Below are 13,125 nucleotides of genomic sequence, written 5' to 3'. Positions count from 1 at the left end.
AAGACACAACACTAACATACCGCAGTCTCCCAAAACACGCACCTCGCACAACATACACGCAACACACCGCATGCATGGGAGGCCGTCCTTACATGACCATGGCTGTTAATAGGACGTTAATAAATCAAACAAACAAACAAACAATATAGAGCCAAACACTTTGCATGAACCAGATGTAGGCCAATGTGATTCATTTTTATCTCATATTCATTGCATGCACGGGACAGGAAAGGGAATGCATGTACAAAATGTAGAATAGTTTGGTTTGATTGAATAGACGTACTAAAAATGGATTATAAAAACAGTCCGTTAATGATTTCTATACAGTTCATCAAGTGAAGACGATCTGGTGGAAAAGTATATTAAAACAGCTAAAGAAAACCTGGATTAGTCCTTCATGAAAAGAAGAAAAGAGGGGGAAATATCCGTTTTAATAAGACTGGTAAAGTCCTAGCAGGCATTACGAACTTAATTTTTCTCACATACATTAGTTTGTTTAGCGCATAAACTTTTAGACTTGCTCCATAAATCGAACTTTTCCTATGAAAACAAATGGGCTGAATGCTAATTCACGTTCAGCGTAAAATGGAATGCACACTCGTGAAATTAGAGAAATTTCAGTTTTAATTCCCTTTTCCTTTTTACTACGTACATGTAAGAATTACGTACCGACGGCAAATGATAGTCCACCAGGAAGCATCAAGGGTAAAAATAATATATGTTGTGTCTTTTTAATGATGATACTCCATTAGTCTGACAATAATTATATCTCCTTAGTTCACTCTAATACTGACGTTTGGGGACAACCTACGTCAGCGGAAGTGATATTGGACACACAAAAACAATGAAAAAACGCCCGCTTCAAGATGAAAATCGGCTGAAATTATGACATAAAAGCAATGCATCTTCTAAACCTATCGTGCGTCAAAGACAATGTATTTTTAGAGATTCTATGAAGCTATTTAATATCGTCCAACTAGCTCTGATAATGCAAACACCTCGACACAATATTTTTCGACAGCAGGGATATCGGTCACATTTTATTCAATAAAACGTTAAGAGTCGTAAATACAAAAATGTTAATAAATTTTGTTGTCACAAAACCGTCTCGTTTACTAATATGTAACATATGAATGTTGAAAGAAAATATTTCATTCATTATATCTGCTAGTGGAGAAACATAGACGGTGCTTAATTAGAAATTACGAAAGTGATATCGGTCACACTTAGAACTTTAGGGGTAATGGTCACATCCAAAGTTACGCAAACTTAATATTACAGCATTGTACATGTAGTCGTTATTTACGCATTTATGCAATTCAAATGGATACCCCGTCAAAATACTTTTATTGAATTGATCTTTTTAACCCACCATCAGCAAATGGTTGGCGAGCTATAAAAATAACCTTTCCCCCATTGCTCGTCATCCGTCCGTCTTTTATTTCTGTTATTTCTTTGAAAGTACTGGAGGGGTTTCATATGTAGATCCAGCTATGTATAATATATTTCGGAATCAATCCGAAATCGATTTATTTCGATACCGCTACATGTATTTGCCAGAGAGTATTAAGGATCTTTTTTAAATATCATGTTTAGAAAGTCATCTTTCTTGATTCTAATAGATGGACTTGTTGCTATGGTTCAAATTCAACATGTGAGCTTAATACTTAATGAACCTTTCTGAAATTGTATAAGTACTACATGTATCTCTCTCTTTACTATTGTTGTGCATAATGCACCAATGGGAAAACCCGGTAGTCGACAACTTCAAGTTCATTACATTGTAGACATACAATTATCAAATATCTTGTTCGATATGGATATTTTGATAATCATTTTTAACATAGGATTGTATTTATTAATGCCCATTTTTGAGACAGATAAGATTACAAAATAATGAATATTTGGCTATCTTGAAATTATTTGACTACCACGGTGCTTTATAGCATTCATATACATATATTTACTTTTTCACTGCACCCTTAATATGTATACTTACCAAGCGCATTTGACATTCAGGGGTGCATGATCTGCTATCCGTTTATTTTTATGTAATGTCATAATTTTTGTGCCATCGATCACAGAAAATGGCTGTTTCGTCCTTGACAATATTGATTTTTTTCTTTATAGATACAAATATGTTGGGAGGTTATCATACAAGTGTTATCAAATGAAAGTATATTCATTAAATTGCATTCAGTTGACAATTAGGGGAGTATGAATGCCAACAGGACATCTGTTATTCAACATATTAAAGAGATTGGACCAACATGTTGAATTGACTGATTTGTAAATCCAATGGTAAACGTCACGATATCTCTTGACCCTCTTGTTATCAACTGATTTGCTTTTATAATTTGTTTGCATATAATCATTTGTGCTTTTGCTGTTAAGATATATTCTAAGTACCTTTTCAATCGTTATTGTGTGTAAAATCTGTGGAGAAATTATTAGTGAATTGACATGTAGAACTGTACTAAAGCTATCAGCTAAAAACCCTCAGTGATCCTGTCTATCATGTATTCACGTATTTCTGTAGCTTATAGATCAGTGTGCTTTTCCTTTTGTTTACATCGGATGCCTTTACATCTTTAAGTTTTATGTAGTTTTTTTATATATTGTCACTGCGAAGTTTTTAAATCATAATTACTTTAACACAGAAACGTACTTCAAAATAGTACAATGGTACTCCATGGAGATGTATTTTGTCTGCTTGTTTAGGGTTGCCTCAGTTCTACTTTGCTTGAGCAAACATTCCACGCAAAGACAATGTAAGAACAAAGGATGTGTACAAATACATGTATAGACAAAAACGAAACAATATACAGTGTACGAATTACCAAAGTATTTAGCAAAAAAAAAAAAATAGTTACGATAATAGTTAATGATGTATCATGTATCTCGGTAGTATTTCCTCTTTACCTGAATGATTAGTTAGGGAAAACAACGCTGCAATATTTCAGCAATCTTTACGAAGCGACAAACCATTTCAAAATCTTTGGATGTGTCCGTTACCATGTGAACGACATCCTTTTTAAAAACAACAAAACACCAACTAGGTTATACAGGTATGTCACTTTTGTAGCGAATAAAATGAACGATAGCTACTACTTGAAATATGAGGTATTTTATATCAGTAAATAACAGTAAAGTTAAAACAAATACACTTGACATATTTTCGGCGAATAAAATGTGACCAATAGCCACGCTGTGGAAAAAAAAGACGGACGGATGACGAGCAATAGACGAAAAGCGATTTCAATAGCTCGTTAACCATTTGCTGATATGGGGTTAAAAAAGTCGTCTTTCAAGATCAGATAAATTCAATAAAAGTATTTTGGCGTCTTATCCACTGTTTTCGTAACTTTGGATGTGACCGTTACCCCTAAAGCTCTAAGTGTGACCGATATCATTTTCATAATTTCTAATTAAGAACCGTATATGATTCTCCACTAGCAGATATAATGAATGAAATATTTTCTTTCAACAGTCATATATTACATATTAGTAAACGGGACAGTTTTGTGGCAGCAAAATTTATTTATTTGCAATTGATAACGTTTCAGTGAATAAAATGTGACCGATATCCCTGCTGTCGAAAAATATTGTGTCGAGGTGTTTGCATAATCTGAGCTAGTTTGACGATATCTAATAATTTCACAGAGTCTCTAACAATACACTGTCTTTGACGCACGATAGGTTTAGAAGATGCATTGCTTTTATGTCATAATTTCAGCCGATTTTCATCTTGAAGCGGGCGTTTTTTCATTGTTTTTGTGTGCCCGATATCACTTCCGGTGACGTAGGTTGTCCCCATTGTGTTTGTTTACTATCCGGGTATCGAACATTTACGTATACACGAGGTATTTTTAGCTATGCAAATTAAACCGTTCTATTTTAAGAATTCTTTACTAATTGATTATTGCGTAATTATCTTCATTGTAAAGAAACCAAATGAAGAACCTTTCATAAGGAATGTTAATGTATATTTTAGCAAAGTTTGGTGAAAGCATAATGGGACTTTAAAAACGGTATTTCTTGACTAACACCTTTATTGGTTATTACTTTCTAAATTTATAAACTCACTAACGATCTTCGCAGATTGTGTTAGATGTGAACATAACTGTACTATGACTATCTGAACCAGTTGTGTGAGCACAATAGCGAAAACTGCAATATCAATTATTGGATAAATGACCTGTGCAAAACGATTGCAGAATATATTTTTTTTTTATATTTGACAGATTGCATCGCTCAGAAACACGGCGTTCAATGTGAACAGGATTGTTCGATGGATTGTAAAGATAGACTGTGTGATAAAGACAACGGACATTGTTATGGTAAGGAATAAATAAACTTGTAGATTTCAGTTACACATGCTACCAATAATTCAAATTCCAAATTAAAATAATTGTTTAAGATGAAGCACTGTTTAAAATGAACGTCAAACGTAATTTAACTCCATTTGCAATGTTTTCTATACTTAAAAAATATCCAATTAATTTAATGAATATTTACTTAATGTTTGCATGTGAAAGAGTTATCTGGCCTTAAAGGTTTAACATAATCTTTTTCAGAGAAAATGTTTTGTTGGATGCTACCTATTTTGGATTAGAAATAACGAGATTTGAATGTTTGTGTGTTTTGTGTTAAAGATTATACCGGTTATTTCACCCATATTAATTGTTTAACTCTTCCATAAGTTACTTTTTCCTGTCTTAATAGTGACCGTCGGCCGTGTGAATCTGATATAACACAGTTAGATAATCGACAACCGTTTAGACCGAGCTCCCATGGTAAAGTTCTTGTGAGTACTGTTTACAAAGACATATGATAGGAAAGGGCCTATTATCTAAATAAAACAATACAATCATTATAATAGTAATTTTTACACTTTCTGGCAAAAGTGTGTTGTCTAAACCATCACGGGTTCTGGATATATTTGTTTTTACATTCGACAGATTGCATCGCTCAGAAACACGGCGTTCAGTGTGAACATGATTGTTCGATGAATTGTAAAAATAAACTGTGTGATAAAGACAACGGACATTGCTATGGTAAGGAATAAATAAACTTGTAGATTTCAGTTACACATGCTATCAATAATTCTAATTTCAAATTAAAATAATTGTTTAAGATGAAACCCTGTTTTAAATGAAAGTCAAACGTAATTTAATTTCATTTGCAATGTTTTCTATATTTAAAAATAATATCCAATCAATTTAATGTATATTCACTTATTTTTTGACGGATTGTCACAGTGACATATCATACGTCTTAACCAATGTTTGTTCTGGAATATTTATCGAAGTTGATACTATACACATTCGGTCTTTGCATGTGAAAAAGTTATCTGTCCTTGAAGGTTTAACATCATCTTTTTTTAGATAAAATATTATGTTGGATTCTACGTATTTTGGATTAGATAACGAAATGCGAATGTTTGTGTGTGTTGTGTTTATACCTGGTCATCTCATCCATATTAATTGTTTAACTCTTCCATAAGTTACTTTTTTTCTGTTTTACTAAGATATATGATAGGAAAGGGCCTATTATCTAAAAATAAAACAATACAATCATTATAATAGTACTTTTTAGACTTTCTGGCAAAAGTGTGTTGTCTAAACCATCACGGGTTCAGAATATATTTGTTTTTACATTCGACAGATTGCATCGCTCAGAAACACGGCGTTCAATGTGAACAGGATTGTTCTATCGATTGTAAAGATAGAATATGTGATAAAGAAAGTGGACATTGTTATGGTATGAAATAAAACACATGATAAAACTAATTCAGATTTCATTTTTTAAGGAAACTTTATTTATTTCAACCAGCATTATCTAAAAAATATAGTCAATTAATTGAATTTAAAATCACTTGTTTATACTCCTCTAAGGTGAGATGGGGAACGTCTTAAAAACTTGAATAAACCTTTTATTCAGACATGTGTTCATACTGTATAGAGATAACTCGCTTACAATGAATACAACGTTTAATTACGTAGTATATTAATTGCTATCAATTTTCCTATCATTATAATAATGTATAACACACGCTGCTTATAACGACACAATTGGTCAGGGGAGGTTATAAACATGTTTTATTGTATTAATGTAGATATCAAGTTCGATACCATATCCAATTTTCGTCCTCTCACTTCTTAATTGATACGTTTGCAACGTATTAAACTGTGATAACTGTCAATCAGATCAATCTTTTCATTTCGATATCCTATCTTTTTTCTTTACTTACAAGCACAACTCTGTGGGTTTCGAATACTTAACACAAAGTGAATAATATTTTGGAGTGGAAAATTGTTATATTCTCATTTAATCGTCGGTCGTTTTTGACATTATTGATGTTGACAAGTTTTCTGTGATTCAGAATGTGTCGCTGGGAGGTATGGTGCTACATGTGAGGTGAACTGTGATGGCAATTGTAAAAATAAGTGTGACAAGGTAACAGGGAACTGTATAGGTGAGTACCAATGCTGTATTATACGATGTTAATTTTACCAGTCGTAGTTGAACAATAGATGTAAGGACAGTAGGTACCAATGATATATGGTATTTTAGCTCACCTGCCAATTTATAAATAGAGTGAAACGTGCCACCATATAATGCCATAATATCTTCCTGCCATGAACATATAGTTCCTAAATAGATAGCCAATGTTCTGTAGTTTAATACTTTGAACAGGCAACGTTCTGTTTTACAGAAATTTAACACTATTTACAAGAAAATGCGATGTGAAAAGTAGTCCGAAGTTAAAAGCCAATCAGAATCAATAGATAATGGGGTTAGCCAATCAGAGGCGCCCTAGGTGTTTACACACTGGGATTTGTAAACATAAACGATAACCAACTGCTATGAAATGTTCACATGATATTACCTTTGTTAAACATGCGTAGTAAAGGTATTAATCATATTTTATAATTGCCAGGTGTGTTTAATCAACATTTACATTTAGAATAAGAAAACAAATGCATATATTAATACCCGTATGAGAACTATTTAGTTCTGTTTGGTTACATCATTTCAGAATGCATTGATGGGAGGCATGGTGCTAAATGTGAATTGGATTGTCCTGCGAACTGTAATGGAAACTGCGCCCAGGTCACGGGAAACTGTCTTGGTAAGATAATTTTGATATTTGTGTGATACAAAATTCAGACACGTGTATCTTAATACGTTTATACACAAGAATGCGTTAGTGGGCAACATGAAATAAAATGTGAAAGGAGCGGAATTGGACTGTCTTGTTTATTGTAAGGATATGTCAGGGGAAATGGTGAGCCCGAGTGTATTATGCAATCGCAATTGTCTTAACTCGTCATATACAAATATTAACATCTAATACAGTCACAATTTATAACTCTCCATCTTCATAATTTTCATAATGCACGCTAGTGCATTATGAAATGATTGTCTGCAAAGCTTTATAAGCCATATATTCTATAGGAAGATGTTTTTGATGGTGTAGGTATCGGCTATTTGTTTTAAGTTAGATAACGACGATAAACTCCAGAAGATGAAACAACCATATAAAGAGTGATCAGTTGACGTTACCATGTCAAAATTATGGCTTCATATAGGACACGTTTTTTGGTGCCATGCATTCAATCATAAACTTCACTTGCGTTAGTTTAATGTATATGGTATAGGTCACATGTGAATGTAAGTATTAATAATATTCTACATGACAAACATCGGGAAATATTGAGTTCCATATATATATAGCTGAATATGCTGGCGAAATCTATGTAACTGTTTGTAAAACACAGATAATATTAATACAATGAAATGTAAAGTGAAAATCAAAGCAGTTCTAAAACATTTGCATATCTCTCAGCTATACCAAATTACATTGTTTAAATGTACATGTATTACATTCATTAAATGTATTACTTTTATTAAATGCATTACTTATATCAAATACTTTTGTAAATATGGTCATAAATATCTTGTCACATGTATTATAGGTTGGACACTGCTACGAATACCTAGTTCATGTTATTATTGTTTTAATTTATCACAAAATCATAAAAAAAACTATGAGATTTTAGTGTCGTCAATAGTCGATGGTAACATAGTTACCTAAAATGTGTTACTTGAAAGATTTTGATTCACGTGAAGATGATTGCCCAGAAAACATGTTGTGTGGGAAAGTAGTTTGGAACTGTATTGCCGAACCATTATATGAAAGTTATTTCTTTTATCTTTAAATACATTAGCAGATACAATGATTGCATTCGCAATGTTTACATATCTTCGCCCAATACCAACTCTCCAGTTTTGAAAAAAAGGCTTTTATCAATATTTTATAATATGTGAGGTACATAATGTAAAAAAAACCCATAGCACCCCGGTACAACAATCATGATTCTTAAATTAGGAATTGGAAATTACTAATAGTTTTAAGTTAGCAGAAAACCATTTAAGGTTTGAATCTTGCTGATGTCAATTTCAGAGGGTGATGAATAGAGTTGCTCTTGAAATAAATTGAATGAGCTGCGAAACAGTTCTTGATGAATTTGTTTAAAGGGCAAAAGATCGCATCGCTCAAAAACACGGTGTTCAATGTGAAGAGGATTGTCGATCGATTGTAAAGATAGACTGTGTGATAAAGACAATGGTCTTTGTAATGGTATGAAATAAAACGAATGATAAAACTAATTCAGATTCCATTTGTTAAGGAAACTCAATTGATTTCAACCAGCATTACTTTGTTTATCTAAAAATATAGTCAATTAATTGAATTTAAAATCACTTGTTTATACTCCGTTAAGGTGAGATGGGGAACGTCTCAAAAACTTGAATGAACCTTTTATTCAGACATTTGTTCATACTGTATAGAGATAATTCGGTTACACTGAATACAACGTTCAATTACGTAGTATCTTAATTGCTATCAATTTTCCTATCATTATAATTATAATGTAAAACACACGCTGCTTATAACGACACAATTGGTCACGAGAGGTTATAACCATGTTTTATTGTATTAATGTATATATCAAGTTCGATACGATATCCATTTTTTCCCTCTCACTTCTTAATTGATACGTTTGCAACGTATTAAACTGTAATAGCTGTCAATCAGATCGATCTTTTCATTTCGATATATCATCTGTGTTCTTTACTTACAAGCACAACTCTTTGGGTTTCGAATACTTCACATAAAGGTGAATACTATTTTGGAGTGGAAAATTGTTATATTCTCATTTAATCTTTGGTCAATTTTGACATGATTGATGTTGACAAGTTTTCTGTGATTCAGAATGTGTCGCTGGGAGGTATGGTGCTACATGTGAGGTGAACTGTGATGGCAATTGTAAAGATAAGTGTGACAAAGCCACAGGGAACTGTATAGGTGAGTACCAATGCTGTATTATACGATGTTAATTTTACCAGTCGTAGTTGAACAATAGATGTAAGGACAGTAGTTACCAGTGATATACTGGTATTTTAGCGCACCTGCCAATAGATAAATAGAGTGAAACGTGCCACCATATAATGCGCCATAATATCTTCCTGCCATAAAATATAGTTCCTAAATAGATAGCCAATGTTCTGTAGATTAATACTTTGAATAGGCAACGTTCTGTTTTACAGACATTTAGCACTATTTACAAGAAAATGCGATGTGAAAAGTAGTCCGAAGTTAAAAGCCAATCAGAATCAATAGGCGATGGAATTAACCAATCAGAGGCGCCCTAGGTGTTTACACACTGGGATTTGTAAACATAAACTATAATCTGTTATGAAATGTTCACATGATATTACCTTTGTGAAACATGCGTAGTAAAGGTATTAATCATATCTTATAATTGCCAGGTTAGCTTAATCAACATTTACAATTAGAATAAGAAAACAAATGCATATCTTAATAACCTTATGAGAACTATTTAGTTCTGTTTGGTTACATTTCAGAATGCATTGATGGGAGGCATGGTACTAAATGTGAATTGGATTGTCCTGCGGACTGTAATGGAAACTGCGCCCAGGTCACGGGAAACTGTCTTGGTAAGATAATTTTGATATTTTTGTGATACAAAATTCAGACACATGTATCTTAATACGCTGATACACAGGAATGCTTTAGTGGGCATCATGAAATAAAATGTGAAAGGAGCGGAATTGGACTGTCTTGGTTATTGTAAGGATATGTCAGGGGAAATGGTGAGCCCGAGTGTATTATGCAATCGCGATTGTCTTAACTCGTCATATACAAATATTAACATCTTATATAGTCACAATTTATAATTCTCCATCTTCATAATTTCTATAATGCGCACTAGTGCATTATGAAATGATAGTCTGCAAAGCTTTATAAGCCATATATTCTATAGGAAGATGGTTTTGATGTTGTAGGTATCGGATATTTGTTTTAAGTTAGATAACGACGATATACTCTAGAAGATGAAACAACTATTTAAAGAGTGATAAGTTGACGTTACCATATCAAAATTATGACTTCATATAGGACATGCTTTTTGGTGCCATTCATTCCCTCATAAACTTCACTTGCGTTAGTTTAATGTATATGGTATATGTCACATGTGAATATAAGTATTAATAATATACACTGCTACGAATACCTAGTTCATGTTATTATTGTTTAAATTTCTCACAAAATCATAAAAAAAAATATGAGATTTTAGTGTCGTCAATATTCGATGGTAACATAGTTCCCTAAAATGTGTTGCTTGAAAGTTTTTGATTCACGTGAAGATGATTGCCCAGAAATCATGTTGGTGGGAAGGTAGTTTGAGACTGTATTGGCGAACCATTATATGAAATTTATTTCTTTTATCTTTAAATAAATTAGCAGATACAATGATTGAATTCGCAATGTTTACATATCTTCGCCCAATACCAACTCTCCAGTTTTGAAAAAAGGCTTTTATCAATATTTTATAATATGTGAGGTACATAATGTAAAAAATCCATAGCACCTCGGTACAACAGTTATGGTTCTTAAATTATGAATTGGAAATTACTAATAGTTGTGAGTTAGCAGAAAACCATTTAAGGTTTGATTCTTGCTGAGGTCAATTTCATGGATTGATGAATAGAGTTGCTCTTGAAACAAATTGAATGAGCTGCGAAGCAGTTCTTGTTGAATTTGTTTAAAGAGCAACTCATTTCATCACCCCATGGAATGAACTGAAGCAAGATTCAATCCTGATATTTCAATTTATTTATTTTTCATCAGCTTATTTATCAAAGAATTCGCAAATCTATCTAGATCCAGGCTTGTGCAAGTCTACAATGGGAGACGTAAGGAAATAGACCGTCATTAGAAAACAATTAATCAAAATAAATAGTGTAAATATTACAACTTATGATACATTTATTTAGAAATAACTAGCTAATCAATGTAATCCAAATGAATCATAAATACTTACAATATATTTAGAAATAATATCAAAAGTCGTCCACCGAAGCTGAGAAAGGCCTGCAACACATATACCCTCCACCCGTCCATCCACCTAGAAAGTATCACATCCATAATATTTGCACCTCTGTTTAGATCTAAATATGTTTAGGCCTAGTAGGAATATACGCCTACATAGGCAAAAGTAGGTATATAGTATTTTCTTGAGGGAAGACCGATGTTAAGATCATGAGTGGGACTTTTAATTGGTTGAAAATTGTAATCTATTGTTTTGAAACTGATGTCTTTATATTCATCAATTCCAAGGCATTTATTTTATCACATTAGTGACACGACACTTTCATTCATGCCGTTTAATAAATGTCATATTATCTATCCACTCATATTTAGTATGAAATATGGCAAAATACATCAAAGCTTTTTAATTTTTATCACCCATATATATGTTTAAAATACTTTTAGATTGTATTTCTCAAAAGTACGGTGTTAAATGTGAAAAGAACTGCTCTACAAGGTGTAAAGACAAGCTTTGTGAGAATGAAACCGGAAAATGCATCGGTAAGCAAACTATATTTTGGGCTTGTTTTCATGAATAGTGCAAATGTGTTTATACTATATTTGAATAATATAAATGTACTTAATAGAGTGGGTTACGTGAACACTTCAAAGCTCCATATGGTTTATTAATTTCATTAACACAACTTATTTTTTAATAAGATTGTCATTTTCAACTATCGTACGCGACCCTTTAGTGTGTTTTTTAGTTATATATATCGTTTAAAGCGGTTACGTCAGCAAGTATTGCATTATTATACGTTTTATTCCATTGATTCACTACAGGATGTACCACTGGATTATATGGTCAAAACTGTACAATGATATGTATCGCCAACTGTACCGAATGTGATCGGAGCACTGGGGAATGTAAGAGTAAGTACCATGCAAACTATTAAATACATGATATATAAAAACTATCAACCATTATATATAATTATGTAATTGTAGCGGGATTTGACTTGACAGAGCATCGGGAATCACGTAGCTCAATCGGAAGAGCATCGGAGGTCCCAGGTTCGATACACAGTCTGGTGACCGCTACACTATCAGCTCTAGGTGATCGGATGGTGTAGTGGTTAAGCCACTCGCCTTTCACCTAGCCAACCGGGGTTCGATCCCCGGCACGAACGTGAAAAGGCTAGGGGTCACCTACCGGGTCACGTGGGTTTTCTCCGGGCACTCCGGTTTCCTTCCACTTAGTCCCTTCATAAGCTATAAAAGTGATTTGTATAAGGTGTATAACTTCGAATTAAAAAAAAATATAAAAATGTTTATATTCACCTCTCTCGTTACAGTCATACGTGATATAACGGTCCCGTATGTTTTCAAATACTTTCAAATGGTATGGAGGAATGTAACTGAATTGGACTGGGTAGATCATTGGTGACCAGGTTACTTTAATCCCGCTAGTACTATGGGGTCCTGGTCTCCTCTACTGTTATATATACATTATTAATCGGAAATAATCTAAATCGTTTTCTTATTAAGTTCATCAACACTTTTTTGACAGAATGCAACAATAGATTGTACGGAAAGACATGTAACATGACATGTGGCCATTGTAGTACATGTGACATAGATTCTGGCTCCTGTGTATCGCCATGTGACGCTGATTACGAAGGAGAATTTTGTACGAAAAGTAAATGTATGTGTTTTTTATTGTCTTT

At 33.0% G+C, this 13,125-nt stretch overlaps 1 protein-coding gene across 1 annotated transcript in view; it reads left to right on the top strand.

The window, feature by feature from the left end:
• Window positions 1-13,125, top strand: part of LOC138324659 (receptor-type tyrosine-protein phosphatase alpha-like) — a 50,171-nt gene that overhangs the window by 21,851 nt on the left and 15,195 nt on the right. Inside the window, exons 5-14 of the mRNA XM_069269692.1 lie at window positions 4,245-4,340; window positions 4,962-5,057; window positions 5,668-5,763; window positions 6,386-6,478; window positions 7,043-7,135; window positions 9,281-9,373; window positions 9,934-10,026; window positions 11,864-11,959; window positions 12,242-12,331; window positions 12,969-13,103. Of these exons, the coding sequence (XP_069125793.1) occupies window positions 4,245-4,340; window positions 4,962-5,057; window positions 5,668-5,763; window positions 6,386-6,478; window positions 7,043-7,135; window positions 9,281-9,373; window positions 9,934-10,026; window positions 11,864-11,959; window positions 12,242-12,331; window positions 12,969-13,103 (981 nt within the window). The remainder of the gene's footprint in view (window positions 1-4,244; window positions 4,341-4,961; window positions 5,058-5,667; window positions 5,764-6,385; window positions 6,479-7,042; window positions 7,136-9,280; window positions 9,374-9,933; window positions 10,027-11,863; window positions 11,960-12,241; window positions 12,332-12,968; window positions 13,104-13,125) is intronic.

The sequence above is a fragment of the Argopecten irradians genome, chromosome 6, assembly GCF_041381155.1.
Source record: "Argopecten irradians isolate NY chromosome 6, Ai_NY, whole genome shotgun sequence".
In the NCBI taxonomy this organism is placed as follows: Eukaryota; Metazoa; Mollusca; class Bivalvia; order Pectinida; family Pectinidae; genus Argopecten; species Argopecten irradians.
This window is presented reverse-complemented; position numbering and strand designations above follow the sequence as displayed.